Below are 16,183 nucleotides of genomic sequence, written 5' to 3'. Positions count from 1 at the left end.
TTGAAGCAGTGGGATTGTAATCTTTTGTTTTAGGATAATCTGTCTAAGTTCTTGTAATCTTCATCACTGTTTAAATATTGTGTATAACAGTTGAATAGGCCATGTGGATGGATGACATGCTTTTATGAGACATAAGATCATTTCAAAGAGTGTTGAAAGGTCATAAACCATAAATGTATCTATAGTTATTCAAGCTTTAATGGTATCTGTCCATCATTTCTTTGATTCCACTCAGAGCTGGGAGAATGGCATCCCCCTGTGTAAAGAGTTGGCAGAGCAGTATGAGAAAAAGTCCTTTGAGTATGCCAAACTCAGTCACATACTGGTGAGTACCTCAGCTGATATTTTACAGTCTACATGTAAGGCTGTCTAAGCTTCATTCAGTTACATGTTTTTTTGATACCACTTGATGGGGATTTCCAAAACTTGTGAACTGATGCACTCTTTGACCCCATTTCTACACAGCAAACCCAAGCCCACTTCTTTGAGAACATCCTTACTGAACTGAGACCAGAACGACCCTTCTACAGAGTGGGGTATTATGGGAAGAAGTTCCCTTTCTTTCTCAGGGTAAGTACATGGTTGTTGTGTATATACTGTTGCTCGTTACCATCCTTCACTACGTTTACCATGTTCAATGAAATAAGCACTGATAACAAAAAGTTTAGCATCTGTTGTGATTTATTAGACCAACAGCACAAAAAACAAGACATTCAGGGTATTGACAAGTCTTTGTACAAGGGTGGAAATCATTGCCTATGATTATGATACACATAGCTATGTTGTACTTGACAATAGCCTTATCTATCCATTACTATGAGGTATGATATTTCACCCCTCAGTAGGTCTTGCATTGATTTGCACATTGTACCCACTGCTGTGGTTGTATAGCATGTTGAGAAACTAACACAAAAGTGCAAACATGTATGATGTCAAACTCTCAGATGCTCACTGTGTAACATTTAAATCACATCACAGCAAGTTTGATAGTTCTAATTACAAACAGCACATCAAGCACAATACTAGTTGTTTATGAACAATCAAAAACATCATCTCCAGAACAACGCATTCGAGAAAAGTCTCTAATATTTCGAGAAAAGTCACTAATATTTCACAATGCATCTGTGCAAAAGGCCACAGCAAACTGATATATAATACAAATAGCAGCACTGGGTGGTGAAAAGTGTTTAAACATTCTGTGTAGCCATCATTAGGCAAGTAGCAGCAAAATTTTGTCTTCCCTGTCATTAATTAGGTGCCCCAGCTTGATACATAAACTTAAGGGGCACCAGTAGTTGGTCAGTTGATAAACATATAAACTCTGTTGCTATCATTGGACAGAAGTTTATTAACCACAATTATTTGTTCCCCTTCCTACAGAATAAGACATTTGTGTACCAAGGCCAGCCGTATGAGAAGATTCAGGACTTCAGTCAGCGACTGCAGACAGAGTTCCCTAACGCCTCCTTCATGACTCACAACCTGCCACTGGACGATGAAGTCATCAACTCAGATGTGGAATGTATCCTTCAGACCAACCTCCTAAAGTCTAGATCAGATGCTGTTTAGTTCTAAAATATTTCTTTCTGAAGAGAAAAGCCTATGAAATCCACCTTAGTTTTTCCTTTTACTCTTTAGATTCAAAAGATTTGTTGTTGCCTTAACCACGTACCACAGATATCCAGATTTGTAAGGCCACCCCAGTACCTAATGACTCTGAAATCCTACAGGATCAGACAGTGCCAGAGAAGATTGCCTCCTACTACAGGGCTAACAACATAGACACCTTCATCTTTGACAGACCTGTCCACAAGGGCGGTAAAGATGAAAACCTTTTCAAGGTATACACCAGAGCTTCAGAAGTACTGTTTTGTCATATGCATACTGGAAGCCAACGTTTTCTTTAAAGTGCCAAAATTACTCAGTATGGTCAAATCAGCAATGAATTTTGAAGATGAACTGTAATTGTGATATCTTGAACGTGTTTGTATTTGTTAATCATAGAACATGTGGCTGGAGAGAACCATCATGGTCACCACAAGCACACTGCCTGGCATCCTGAAGTGGTTTGAGGTCAAGTCTGTTCAAGTGGTATGTACATTTTTACACTTTTTTTTTCTTACTTGTTTTCACTGTGTCACTGCACTGTTCAGGTGATAAACAAACTACTTGTAGCTGAAAATCTGGAAATGCAATTAAGAAAAATTTTAAGTAACACAATGTTCGCAAATTAGCAGTATTCCTGAGCTCTTTAGGCAGTTCTCAACTTGAAATCAATGTTGAGTATATTTTAGACAAACGAATTTGGAATGGGGACTTTCATTTGTAGTGCAGGACTGAACAGGGGCTATTCTTTCAGTTTCTTGGCCAGTTGGTGCCACTTGTTGCCTTCATTGTGGTCCCCCAGTTCGTCGTGTGCCAGCCCCATCCTGTTGTATGCCACTGCAAGCTTCACATTGTCTTTCATCTCTTCTGCCATGTCCCTTAGCTCCATGTAGTACTCCAGGGCCTTCTGTGGTTTCTTACGCTTGTCCAGGTGCAGGTCTCCCAGCTTCATGATTATGTCCCGTTGCTGCTGCTTATCCTCCAGCTCCTTGGCGAAGGCCAGGGCTGTCCCGTACAGCGTGGCAGCCTGTTCGTACTTCCCCCACGATGTGTAACAGTCTGCCATGTTCTGTTGTCCTATCATCTGACCCTCCTTGTCCCCGTGACCCTGTTTAATCATGAGGTGCTTCTGGTGAAACTCCACTGCCTGCTCATACTCCTCCACGGCTTGGTACACCAGCCCCATCTTGCTGAACGCCAGAGCTATGTCGTCCTTCAAGTCCAGCTTCTCGGCCATGCTCAGCATCTGCTGGTAGAACTTCATAGCTTTCTTCTGTTCTTTGAACTCTTCTCTGTACAAATCTCCCAGATGCATGGCAAGAGAACACTGCCTCTCCCTGTTCCCTGTCTCCACAGCGTGGGCCATGGCTGCGGTGTAGTGGAACTTGGCTTTCTTGGGGTTTCCAAGTTTCTTGATGGAAGCCGCAAGGTTCATTTGAGCAGCAACCTGCTTCAGTTTGTCTCCCATCTCCTCTCTCAGTTGCAGGTTCTTCTCCTGCCAGTCTACGGCATCTTCATACTTCCCCATCATGCCATGGGTCAGACCGAGTCTGTTGTAAGCGAGTGCCACCTTCTCCTTGTCCTCTGTCTCTTCTGCAAGAGCCAGCATCTGTTTGTAGTACTCCACAGCTTTTTGTGGGTTGCCTACACCCTCCCTGTGTAGGTCTCCCAGCCTACTGCATGCCAGGGCCATCTTCACTGGCTCCTTTAACTCCTCAGACACTACAAGGACCCTCTCGTAGTACTTGATTGCCACCTCTGGATCGTTAAGTACCTCTCTGTAGAGATCGCCCAGTCTGCTGTAGGCCACCACTGCCTTGTTTTTGTCCTGTGCTTCTTCTGACACTGTTACCATCTCCTTGTAGTATTTTGCCGCTGTGTTAGGGTCAGCTATCTTGTCTCTGTACAAATCACCCAGCCTTGTGTAGGACAATAATATTCCTGACTTGTCTTGCAACTCCTCGGTTAACTTCAACAACTGTGTGTATCGCTTCGCTGCTGCTTGTGGATCATTGAGGTCATCCCTCAGGAGGTCTCCTAGCAACAAGAGCAGCTGTTTTGTCTGTCCCTTGTTGCCAAGGCCGTCTGCTAGTGCCATAGCAGATTCGTAGTGTTGTTTTGTGTCTGCAAACTTCTCCAGGGCCATGCTGGCCTTGGCGATGCTCTTGTGTGCTGCGAGCTGCCCCTCTTTGTTGTCGATGCTCCTCCAAGTACGCAGAGTTTTCTGGTACCAGTCTATGGCTGATTGCTGGTCTCCTGTCTCATCGTTTGCCATTCCCACCAGTCTGTAGGCTGTTGCAACCTTCGCTTTGTCCTGCATTTCCTCAGCCAGTGTGAGGAGCTGTGTGTAGTACCAGAGTGCCGTGTGCGGATCCCCCATCTGTCCCTGGTGCAGTTGTCCCAGCTCCAGGGTCGTCATGCACTGGAGCAGTAAGCTGCCTGACTTAGGAGATAGGCCCGTAGCAGATTCATAGTTGGACTTTGCATGATCATAGTTTCCCAAGATTATGTACGTCAGCCCAGCATTTCTGTGTGCAATGCATTTTGCCATGTCATCTTCCTCTTCTTGTTTTTTTCGTATCCTCAGGTCTTTCTGGTGCCATAGTAAAGCAGTAACGTGCTCTCCCATTGCTCCATACACCGTCCCTATCCTATTATAGGATAGAGCCATGTTTTCCTCATCATTTGTCTTTTCAGCGTAGTGCAGCATGTGTTTGTAATACTTCAGTGCAGCTTTCCTGTCCTTGGCTTCCATCATATGCATGTCCCCCATGATGTTGCATGCTTGAATCATCGCCTTCCTGTCATTCAGCTCCTCTGCCAGCTTCAGCTGCTGTGTGTAGTACTTGAAGGCTGTTTTGGGGTCCCTTAACTTCTTGTGGTACAGACTGCCAAGAGTCTGGGCTAACTCCAGCTGCTGTTGCTTATTGTTCTTTTCCTTTGCCAACTCCATGACAGACTCGTAGTGTGTCACAGCCTCAGGGACGTTGCCTGATTTCAGCAGGGAGGAGGCTATGTTGGCGTGGCAGGCAGAGATCCCGTCCTTGTTCCCTGTTGCCTTCTCTAGTTCCATCATCCTTTCATGGTTCCACATAGCATCCTTGTGTTTCCCTGAGACATCCAGGGCCACGGCCATCTTGTTGTAAGTTATGGCCTCCTTCGTCTTGTCGTGCATCTCTTGAGCTGACGTTAACATCTCTTCATAGTACATGACGGCTTTGTTTGGCTTCTGGAGCTTGTGCCAGTACAGGTCTCCTATCTTGCAGTTGATGTCGAACTGTAAGGCACTGTTGCCAGCCTCCTCTGCAGCCGACAGCTCTGTTTGAAGATCGTCAATGGTGGACTGGGCATCTTGGATCTCATCTGGAGGCAGCAAGAAGGATGTTTTAATACCATATTTAGTGTGTCCTAAAGGTTTAGGGTTCCAGTGAAAAGCAGTGGAAGGCCTGTGTATGCAGGATGTCTTTTCATCACAGTTAATGCTAATATTATCCTGGATGATGTCACTTTTGGACACAAAGACAGTGACCCAAGTATTGTCTTGTTTGGTATTATTGTAGTCGGTTTCATCGATGACCAGTGGGGTAGCTTCAAAATGAACAAAACAATATCTAGGCTAATCCATCACCCAGTAACTCATAAATGGGAGAGGTAATGCCTTGCAACACAATACTACTGGGCAGCATCTGATGAGCAGCCTCTAAGATACAAAAATGAAACAAAAGCTATCTGTCCAAAAGAGCTTCTGTGTCCATAGCAGCTTCTATGGTTAAGTTTTCATAGGGACATCCTCCCAGAAACAGTGCCACCTGTTTGATGTCAGGTGATATGTAGGAACTCACCACTTATACTAGATCATGTTACTCTTGTCTCCTTTGTCAGAAGGTAAGGCAGTTCAGCTGGGCCTGATTATAGGCAGGAGTTCCCATTAGTCTGAATACAGATGGAAGCACAACAGCACTAGATATCTTGCCTTTCTATTGAAATGGGTTGTGGTATTTGTCTCCACATCTTCTGCATTTACACAGAAGTTGGGCATATGGTTCCTGTTTTTTGTGTGTGACTCTCTTTCGTTTTGCAGTCATTTCAGTATAAAAAGTGTATAGGAAAGATATCTATACTAATGTATGTGTTTGGGGTATAAACTAGATCTTTGTCTCCTAAAATTTCCTTCAAGACCTTTTTCAGACATTAGAAATGTTGTCTTTAATCCAGGGTGGTCCCCACTGCTTGTCAATTGAGAAATAACCTTTTTACCTCCATGTTTGATACCATTACAATGCCACACAGAATTAATATCCATAGGTTGTTCTTACCTGGTGTGGGTTCAGTGTGGACTGTGGGAACAGTGGGTCTGCTGACTGTGATGTAGCCTGACTCAGGATCCACCCTGAAGCTCCTCCCCTCCTGAGGTTCCCTGTCTTCTCCCAGCTGTAGGGATGACACAGACGGCACCAGCTCCAGCTCTGGTCCTGTCCCTGGGCCCTGGTGTTTTTTCACTCTTGAGAGTGGGGCTGATTTTGTACTCTTCAGTCTGTCATCCATAGTCAACCTGAAAAAAATGTGTTATTGAAAAATTTGAAAAAAAGCACAATCTGGTGAGTGTAGACACTTAAGAACACTTCATTACTATATTTTAGCTAACTTGGACACAAACTTGTACAAAACATGTTATACAACAGTTGTAACAATTTAAAAGTAAAAAAATATGATCTTTCAGTGAACAAGTATGTCATCTTTGACACAGTTTCCACAGAAAGCTCTGCAGCTTACTTATAGCAGAAACTGAAAACAGTTACAGTAAGTACAGTACAGTATACTGTATCATGAAGTAAGGAAGGCAAACCCTGTGAAAAGAAATAGACTGACTTACCACTGATTTGTCCTTTGGAGCTTCAAGTATGTTTGTCAGTCCAAGTTATGCCTGACAGTTGTGGAGATAGTTCCAGACACGTCCTTCTTGGCCAGTTGTTCTCTCCTCAGTAAATGCTATAAGCTGAACTGTGTAGGTTTTCAAATACAGGAATTCCTTACGTGAAGTCAGGCACATACACAATGACGATGTGAGTGAACCCCGACAATGTAATGTACTAAAGACCATTATTTACTGCACAGCGTCACCACTTGAGTCTGGTCCATCTCATGTTCTAGCCCTGGCAGGGTAGAGAGCACCTAACAGCAGTGTGAAAATGGTATCATGACAGACAATAAAGGAGAAACAAAGAAAGTAGACAAAACAAGAAGTCTGATAAGATTTTAGACATTTGTCTATCTGCTGGTTATAATGTAAAATTACCTGATTTTAGCACAACAGAGTTTTCCGGACCCACCTACAAATGTAACACCCCTCCACGGTAGGTGGGTTGTTTGGTAACTTACCTGTACAGGGTAAGTAAATAAAGTATCACTGTCAAAAGTAACAAAAGTCTCTTCCTGTAGACAAAGGAGAAAGCCCAATGGTGAAGAAACATATCAATAACCACCAGGGTCAATCAACACGGTGATAGAGTTACTGTGTCGACTATTGTGGATTGGTCACCATGTCATTACAGTTACAATATAGCTTTTTCCTTTTGAGGCCATGTCACACTGTGTTGTACCTGTCCTTTTGATTGAAAATGAGAGACAATTGGTTATACTTGTCCTCACCAGTTCAGCTGTTTATTTTTCATGTTGCAATGAAGGTAATATTCTTGTAGGTTGTTTCTGTTGCGATTTACACTGAAACAAGCGAATTCTGAATCCCAAGTCAGGTAAATCTGGGTCAGTTGTATCGATAAAAGAGCAGCATTACACAATTTCAAGCCATTGATGTCAATCAAAGAACACTTTGTGCATCGAGAGATTAGCGTTTTCATGGCGGAAGAATCGGATGCCTCTGTGGAATCAATGGATGATAATGGAGTAAAAGCCCAATGGTCGCTCAATAGTTCAGGTTACAGGCAAGAGTCTGTATGGAGCTGGGTTACTGGGATTTGTCGCGGAAGTCTAAACATTGGGCCTAGAACATTTGAATAGTTTGTTTTTTTGTTAATTGTTATGTCTTGGTGTGTGTCAACATTGGCATGCCACCCAAACAGTGCTGTAACTGATCTTTAAGTCAGTCCTTTAACACTTACAGAGTAGACGATCCAGTTTGACGTTTGGAGTTCAAGTGGGATGGGGAAGGACTCTTAGTAGGTGTGAAGCCGAAATATAGGTCAAAGTGACTGACTTGTCTACTTTTGTTCGTATCTGTCCTGGTGGTCTTTATCACGAAAACAACAAATTGAGGGTTCTGAGAACACTAACATTCATGACTACTAGGCTTCTAGCTTCAATAAAAAAATCATACATATTGCCAGAAATTTAACATAAATGAATGTACATTTGTATCATGCCAATATATGGCCACCTGAGTTAGCCACTTCTAAGTCTATAAGTTGCCTACCCCTTCAGAGTTAGGCAGCATGTAAAATTGCTGCTGGCCTCTGAAATGTACTCATCCCAAAAACCTCTATGAATGTGATGATGATGAAAACTAGTAAATAAGTCTTGGAGAAATATGTGGAGATGACATATTGTTGACTGAGTGTATGAATTGTTACAATAGGTTGAGATCAGCCCAATTGAGACAGCCATCCAGACCATGGATAACATGAACAAAGAGCTGCGCTCCCTGATCCACCAGCACACCACCGACCAGACCAGGGGCGTACAGATCCTCAGCATGAGGTTAAACGGGGTCATCGATGCCGCTGTCAATGGTGGGATCTCTAAGTACCAGGAGGTAAGGTCGCCATTTGTAGTTTCAGGAATGTCTGTTGGCATTGTGGTTTTACAGCTGTTGTATGGTAAAAAGTTGTACATGGTCATAAACTTTTAAAAGGAAAACATGGACAATGGTGATAGATATCTTAATTTTGTGGTCCTGTTTTACACATTCTAATCTAGCTATAAAACATCTTGTTGTGTTTCAGGCCTTCTTTGAGGATGATTACATCAACGCCCACCCTGAGGATCAACAGTTGGTGCAGAGACTGAAGGGTCTGGTCATGGAGCAGGTCAGACAACTACACAATACACCTGTCTTTTGTCTTTGTTGTGATGTCATGTAAAGTAGTTGGGATAAATATGTCTAGCATAGAATCTGCCATCATGTTTGTGTGTTTAGCAGAGATAAATATCTGTCTGTCTCCTGACAAGTGTTTGCTTTTTACTGAGAACAGATCTCTATCAGATAAAAATGTAGAGCAATGTATTGAATACCTATGAAACATGTACTGAACATACAAGATGACAGTAAAGATTACAAGATCTAACACCTATCACTTATCCAGGATCGCATCCAGACTGATTTTTAGATACAAAGTGTAAAATCATTCTTTTCCTTCAAAAACCAAACCTTTGTGCTGTTCAACATTAGAAATGTTATTGATAGCAGGATTCTATTGTTGCTGCAATACACTGTTGTGCTGCAGTACACTGTTGTGCTGCAGTACACTGTTGTGCTACAAATGCAGGTTTAACTGAAACTCTAATATCATTGAATTTTTGTGTTAAAGGTGAGTGTACTTGAGAGTGGCCTGGCCATCCATGGGAAGCTGGCCCCAGCGGAAGTGGTTCCTCTGCACAGGAAGATGGTAGAGATGTTCACAGCCATGAAGGCCAGCCTGGCCGGACAGGTCAGACTCTCTACAACCTCCACATCTCATGTTACCTTTCACTTATGAACAGTTTAAGTGTAAGTATGGGTAACAGTGATTTTACTTCTAGAAGTAAAATCACTGTTACCGGTACCCATACCTTTAAACTTGCCATGGAGAAAGTTAGTCAGTGTCCCTGCTGTATTAGGGGCCAGGGGCTATAAAGACAGAGATGGGCACTGTCCTATACACTGAAAGGTGTGGGAAGAATTTTAGCAATGAGACATTGGGTAGACAGATTGACAGAGCTGTGTTTAAGACAAGGTTTTCAAGATTACATAATATGAGATGCCACGTTTTTGTCCATCCTGTACAGAACTCCCCCAGTCTCTGGCACACCCAGAAGAGACTGTCAGTGGCCTCTGCACCTGGGGCACTGGGTCAAAGGTCATCATCCATCCCCTCCATCCCACCAAGTCCTGAGAAGAAACCTGCCTCACCCCTGTCAAAAAGGTAGAGTATTCAGGATTCAGGTTGGCAATCTTTTTTCTGTCTATAGGGAAGTACGTAATATGTTTTTCATACCTTCCATGTCACAGCTCACAAGCACACATCATTGTAAAATGATGGGCATGTCCATTTGCTATTTTGTGAAGGAAGGATGTGTTAAAGGTATCCTTAGCTATGAGCCAAATGACAATACAAGTACAAGACATGATAGTACAATTTAACAAGGTTTGCAGAAAATCAAGATATTGTTTTGGATCTAGCAATCATTTGTACAAGTATAGATTGTTCATAGATTGGTTGAGTCAACTTAATGGAACAGCTCAATGTTAGCTATGTTGCATATATTATGATGGTGCATGAGGATGAACACTGTGCCCACCTACTAATCCATGTTGTTTCACCATGCAGTCTGCAATCCCCACTGTTCCCTGTGAAAACCACCACATCTAAGACATATGCTATCAGTACACAGGTGGGGCATCCTTCTCATGTATATCTGTTCATTATTACTTACTACTGCAGCTGTAATTTACATGTATGGGTAGCTTTGAGTCAAGCAGGTATGCAGAATGAGATAAAAAGCAGGGATGAGTGGACAATTTATTGAAATGATGGGGTATTGAAATGATGGGGTATTGAAATGATGGGGGTCAAAATCTGGAAGACTGAAGAGGATGTATAGATGATGATGATGTATTTAGAGCATAAACTTGGTAGCAAAGGAAAAGATAGTATGATAATTGCTATAATGGTTGTAACATTGAGCCATATGTGATTAGTGGTAATTGATAGGTCATGTAAACGTCTAGCTAATTACATGATCTATTTATTATCACTAATCACATATGGCTCAAAGGTCACGTCTGTCACATTGCTGCGAAAAATTGAGTTGATCATAGTGTATTGATCGTAATGTATTGACCAGTGTGTATTGATCCGAGTGTATTGATCAAATTATTTTGATCAGAGTGTATTGATCAGAGTGTATTGATCAGAATGTATTGATCAGTGTGTTTATGACATCCTCCAGCCTCCAGCTTCTGTCCCTACCACCCCTGCATCTGCTGTGGCCCCCTCCCCCCTCCTACCGGAGAAGAGGAGGAACAGCACCCCCAACACTAACAACACCCCGGCAGACACACCAGTGAACCAGGTGAGCTCTCAACATTGGTTCTCAGGACCACAGTAAAAACACCACCCACCTTGATGTATATTTGACTAGCCTATCTATCTAGGATCATACGCTACAGACCTTACCTTAGTTAGACCTTAGATACTACTGCAACTTTGTTGCATAGGTCGACTTGGCAAACTGTTTTTCTCCAGAGGTTGCGGTCTTGTGCCGCTACTGTCATTCCCTCCAGTAAATTTAATCCTACCTAGTTTTTAGCATTTATAGCACTTTGTGCATAATCTACAAAGTTGGAGTAAAAACGAAATTTGTCCTGTTGTCCATGTATTTCTTGTCATACATTGACTAGCGTATACAGCTACATAAAAGCTACATTTCTACACAATTAGAGAGAAAGATATATTTGTACATTTGTGTGTACTTGTGATTTGTAATCCTAACTGACCGATGACCCCTGTCCCTGCAGTCTGTCCCTACCCATGTGAGTAGAGACAGTGTACTCAGGCACGGCAGTGATCCCAGCCTCGGCATCACCAGGACTCAGTCTCCAGACAGAACAGACAACAGTAAGTCATTGACAGTCACTTTTCACCTGCTTGTATCTTAAAGCCATGTCTTAAAGCTATTCCTTCTTCATTTTTTTTCCTTTTTGCATTATAGTTTATAGTCTCTTGAAATGCCTTCCTTTGCATTTTTAGGTACCTTGTTTTTCTCTTGATCCTTGTAAGCATTGAGAGTTGCATTCTGTATTTGGCAATGTTGACAACTTGAGTTACTTTAAGCAATGTTGCTGGATCAATTTTATTGTGGCTATGCTACATGTACTAACAGAGGCAGATTGTTGTGTTAAGTTGACTCTGTTAATGTTGGTGGTAAGCTCTACATGTTTTTAAGTTGCTCTTTTGCTAAAGAATCTCTATGAAGTTATATACATTTATGTGACTGATGGTCGGCTATGGTTGATGGTTTTCTTTCCCTACACTCTAGTCCTTACACGAAGTATGGACGTCATTCCGTATGGCACAACAAACAGGCACCCGGGCACTGGCTCACAGAACAGCCCGCGCAGTAGCTGGGCTGGGCCTACTGTGGGCCCGCCCATTCCGCCTCGTACAGGCCTCAAAGGTGGTGGGATCAGTTTGGGCTTTATTTTTGTTTTGTTTTGTGCACCTGCTGTCCTGTCCGTATAGTGGCATGATTGCCTGCTCTGTCTGTCCTGTCTGTCTTGTCAACAATAAGATATGCACTTTATTTTGCTGTACATGTTGACTGAACTTCTCCCACAACATGTAAGTCTATAATCATAATTCAATCCTTGTCACCTCTGGCTTGAGGCACGTAAAGTAACATACATTGTAACTGTGTGTGATGCTGAGTGTTCACCAATAATTCCACCACACAAGTGTGCTTGTCAAGCGGGTTTGCATCAGAAGAGATAAATTCATCTGAGTGTACATAATCATCTATGTTTTCCTCATGTCACAATGCACCCTTTTTGAAATACATGATCTCTGTTTTCAGTGACATCCTCTCATTTAGATGTTTTTATGTAATTGTCAATGTCACTGTGATTAAAGGAAATAGAAATGCATCCAGGATTAACAAAAGATAAAAACACAACATGTACATGTAAACCCTTATGTAACCCTTATGTAACCCTTCCCCTAGTAGCCCCATAAGATCTGTTACTGTGTTTTTATGAGGCATTGTCCTGACTTCTTTCATCCCCCACCAACAGGAGGTTTCTCACTGAATTCAACTACCACATCTTCGGCGTCTTCCATCACCTCTAGTGTCTCCCAGGCCGGGGGAGACGACTCTGTGCCCCCAGCTCTACCAGCCAGGGTCAAAAGGGTGAGTTTTTAACTCTTGGAAAACCAGCCTAGAGATGACAGACCATACAACACGTTGACAGTTGTGAACATGAAAGATCAAGAACATGCAAAAATTCAGAACCGTCCTTAGCACATGCTGTCACATTGTTATCACTGCACTTGTAGCTAGTGATTGTAGTTACAGATGAACAACAGTCTCCTACTAGTCCTAGCTAGTTATGTGTATGACATCTATGCAACTTTAACACTCAAGTATGCTGCTTAAAGTGCTATGTTTCTTTTACTGTCATGAGTTCATTAGCTGTTTTGTATGACTTTCCAACATTCTGAACTCTTGTCTGTGTGATGTTCCCCACAGGCATCTGCAGTGTCTCTCCAGTCCCTAGACAGCGGCCTGGCCCCCAGCCCTCCCCTCACCCCAAACCGCGCCGTCCCCACCCCAGCATCCCTCCAGTCTTCAGACACCTCCTCCATCTCCTCTACATCCTCAACAGACACCAACGGATCTGTGGATTCCTCCACCGTTCCTCCCATTCCCCCCAAGCCATCCAAAGTACGACCCCTCCCACCTGTACCTACCACCCTGGAACCTCAAGTCAGCAAGTCTTTTGGGAGGCAAGGACCACAGCCGGCTTTCTTTGACTGCACACCGTTAGTTCCTGCAAAGAGCGGACAAACGCCGCGGATTCCTGAGATTCCGGAGGGCAGTCAGTCTGTGTACATGTCGCCATCATCTGTGTACATGTTCCCGACATCAGTGTACATGTCTCCATCTTCTGTGAGCCTGTCCTCCCCTCCTCCACTGGTAGAGAAGAAGAAGAACCAACAGGCAACAGCACAGCAGACGTACAAGTCTGTTCCCCGGCCTGTTCCAACTCCTCGGAAAAGTGTCTCCGACAATAGATAATGTATATATAGATAGTCCTTCTATGCTTTGTTAGGTAACTGGTTGTTTTCTGTTGTTTTGTTGAGCTACAATTTCATGTTGCTTTGTTAATCAATATTGACTTCAGCGTAATTGTTTGTACTTTTGTGTCTACTGTGAGATTTCTGTTTGACCTTTCTTGTAGGCAAGCAGGTTACTGTTTCAGGTGCTAGAAGTTATGTTATGTTGACTTGGTTCATTCCATCATAGTGGAGTCATTCTGAGCCATTATTTTACAATATATGCTATACAATTTTCTGGTTGTGGAAATAGTTATATATTACTGCCAATAAGAATTATTGTTGATTGTACTTTTTTGAGTGCACAGTATGTACAAGTTATTTCTTCTTTGAATACAGAAATTTGATCAGGTGCTGTACATAATGTACATCAGAGCTCTGCCATGGAAAGTGCTTCTGATATGTTACATACATAGCCACTGCCTATACGGTATACATACGTAACATTATATGATACCTAGATAATGACTCTGGTATCTTTGTACTGTAAATACAGGTTGCTACTTTGTAATTTATAAACAACAACTTCTACAATAGAATATTTGATCCATTATAAGTGAAGCAAGCCTCATCATGTACGGTAATATGAAAATTTTTAAAGTTATGAAGTTAAGTTAGAATCAACATTTACGTTAAAAGTTGTACTGCATTAGGATAAAGTCAAGTACACTGGCAAACATGTGCTGGATATGCATTTAGATGTAAAGAATTCTTTATTTGTAAGGGCAAGGTTAGGTTTTCTTCATGATTAGAAATCCCAACCTCTTGTTTTGTTGCTTAATGCTGTATCTACTATAAATCTGGTACTTGTGTGAGGCCACAACAGGGAGATGGTTCAAGCCTTTTCATGCCTGGGCTCCCTGTTGCTTTTAGTGGTTACTTTTTTCTAATAAGTGGAATAGTGTTGTTGCCTTTTCATAATCAGTTGGTACAGTTGCAATATTTTGTCATTAACATAACAAGCCACATGTACATATTGCACTGGTGTTATCATACACATGGTACAGGCCATATAGCTATAAGTACATTGTAGATATTGAACAAGCCACATACATGATGACTGTATTGGGATCAAGCTAGCATTGTAGATATGGAACATTGATAAAAGGTGCTCATTTTCATGAAGCTCTACTGTTGGATGATCTTGCAATATGCCATTTGTTAAGCCTGCCTGCTACTAGTACCTTTACTTCCAACATTACATTACTGCAGATTTCCTTTTCAAATGTGGAAAAAAAGGTACCTTGTTCAACAGAAGAGACCCCTTTTGAACTCTTTATGTACTGCAGATGCAGGCATTGGTGGAGTGAATTTCATTTGCTTTGTTGAATGTATTACCATACAGCCCTAGCCACAAGTCCTGACAAAGAACAGTAACCATAAATTGGACTTTGGCAGGCTCACTTTGGGGCAAAATACACCAGTAACTTTCATCTTTGGCATGTCATGTTATTTCATACTTGCTAGATCTAGTTCTCATTTAACCAAAGTTTGTACAGAATGGGAACCATTCATTTCGTATGCTTGGTTGTATAGAATATTCTCTACACATCTTTTGCACCTGATGTATACAGTAATTAAAGATCTATATTGACAAGGCTTTACAACTTGAGGGATGAGTATATTTTTGGTGTATAGACAGCTGACGACTTGGTGCCTGAGACTACGTATTTGTAAATACCGAAGGCATCAGGCCAAGTCAGCTTTGAGGGATTGTCTGTTGCTTTTTTGACGGAAGCCATTATTTGATACAGTGTATTTAGACAATCTTGCAATAAATGGTCTTTTATAAAGCAATCATTAACTAAATTCCTAGGTATCATTGTGTCAGTAATATATGACCAATAAATATTGCTTGTATACATGTACCGGTGTTTGTCAGTGTATTCATCACATTACAATCTAAGACAATTCCTCCCATAGCCTCCTTCACAGACCTTCTAGGTGTGGCCAAGTTTTTTGGGGGGTGGGTGCTGATTTGCGATTTACAACATAGGCCAGGTTCACAAATCCCAGTGGAGATCATTTCTAGGTGCACAGAAATAATCTCCCCTGGCTTTAGAGAGCCTGGCCTATGTTGAAAATCGCAATCAGTGCTCCACACAAAAATAAGCCGCCTAGAAGGTCTGTGAAGGAGGCTATCCTCCTCAAGTCATTAACAAAACTGCCCCTAGGTCAGGTCAACATGGTTCCACAAGTCTTTGGTGTTTGCTCCTAAGAATCCTTTACAGGCTTTCCCTACATTCTACTGCAGATAAAGGTACATCATTAATCACCAGTATGAAGCACGTCAGGCGTGCAGGGAGGCCCACCCAGTGCATTGTCTGCTCCAGGTGTCTGCTCAACTGGACCTGAATAGCACTAGGGAGGCATTGCTGCTGATTGCAGGGTTTTCTGACTACATGTTGAGTTGAGATTATTTTGATCCTTTAGCAAGCAATTCTTCCAGTGGCAAGGAATAAAGACCCATACATATTACATTCTTATTACACAATACTACACCCTAATGGATCAAGGTACACCTTTTCTTC

At 42.2% G+C, this 16,183-nt stretch overlaps 2 protein-coding genes across 7 annotated transcripts in view; one reads left to right on the top strand and one right to left on the bottom strand.

Moving 5' to 3' along the window:
- Positions 1-15,520, top strand: part of LOC136435102 (dedicator of cytokinesis protein 3-like) — a 45,754-nt gene extending 30,234 nt beyond the window's left edge. For 4 of the 5 annotated variants that reach the window (XM_066428317.1, XM_066428320.1, XM_066428318.1 and 1 more), the window contains 15 exons: positions 236-325; positions 466-570; positions 1,381-1,522; positions 1,678-1,841; positions 2,005-2,091; positions 8,198-8,374; positions 8,565-8,648; positions 9,150-9,269; positions 9,607-9,743; positions 10,149-10,212; positions 10,771-10,893; positions 11,339-11,438; positions 11,860-11,997; positions 12,611-12,726; positions 13,066-15,520. In XM_066428317.1, the coding sequence (XP_066284414.1) occupies positions 236-325; positions 466-570; positions 1,381-1,522; positions 1,678-1,841; positions 2,005-2,091; positions 8,198-8,374; positions 8,565-8,648; positions 9,150-9,269; positions 9,607-9,743; positions 10,149-10,212; positions 10,771-10,893; positions 11,339-11,438; positions 11,860-11,997; positions 12,611-12,726; positions 13,066-13,614 (2,196 nt within the window). In that variant the 3' untranslated portion in view covers positions 13,615-15,520. The remainder of the gene's footprint in view (positions 1-235; positions 326-465; positions 571-1,380; positions 1,523-1,677; positions 1,842-2,004; positions 2,092-8,197; positions 8,375-8,564; positions 8,649-9,149; positions 9,270-9,606; positions 9,744-10,148; positions 10,213-10,770; positions 10,894-11,338; positions 11,439-11,859; positions 11,998-12,610; positions 12,727-13,065) is intronic. The other variant, XM_066428321.1, reaches the window with a different exon arrangement.
- LOC136435103 (tetratricopeptide repeat protein 28-like) lies at positions 664-7,563 on the bottom strand. Of its 2 annotated transcripts, XM_066428323.1 has the most exons (4): positions 6,902-7,563; positions 6,479-6,606; positions 5,922-6,157; positions 664-4,968 (listed from the first exon to the last, which is right to left on the bottom strand). In XM_066428323.1, exons 3-4 carry the CDS (start codon positions 6,148-6,150, stop codon positions 2,348-2,350), a joined length of 2,850 nt encoding a protein of 949 aa, XP_066284420.1. In that variant the 5' UTR covers positions 6,151-6,157; positions 6,479-6,606; positions 6,902-7,563; the 3' UTR covers positions 664-2,347. The 2 variants fall into 2 exon arrangements, with proteins under 2 accessions (XP_066284420.1, XP_066284419.1); XM_066428322.1 differs by lacking the exon at positions 6,902-7,563 and having other exon boundaries at positions 6,479-6,872.
- Positions 15,521-16,183: the final 663 nt, after the last annotated feature.

Source organism: Branchiostoma lanceolatum, chromosome 5, assembly GCF_035083965.1.
Source record: "Branchiostoma lanceolatum isolate klBraLanc5 chromosome 5, klBraLanc5.hap2, whole genome shotgun sequence".
NCBI lineage: Eukaryota > Metazoa > Chordata > Leptocardii > Amphioxiformes > Branchiostomatidae > Branchiostoma > Branchiostoma lanceolatum.
The sequence above is the reverse complement of the archived record's forward strand: the minus strand, read 5'-3'. Positions and strand labels throughout refer to the sequence as shown.

Coding starts and splice junctions, on each gene's coding strand:
- LOC136435103 (XM_066428323.1), bottom strand. CDS start 6,150: ATGGATGACAGACTGAAGAGTACAAAATCAGCCCCACTCTCAAGAGTG. Junction 4,969..5,921: donor CCACACTGAACCCACACCAG/GTAAGAACAACC, acceptor TGCTGCCTCCAG/ATGAGATCCAAGATGCCCAG.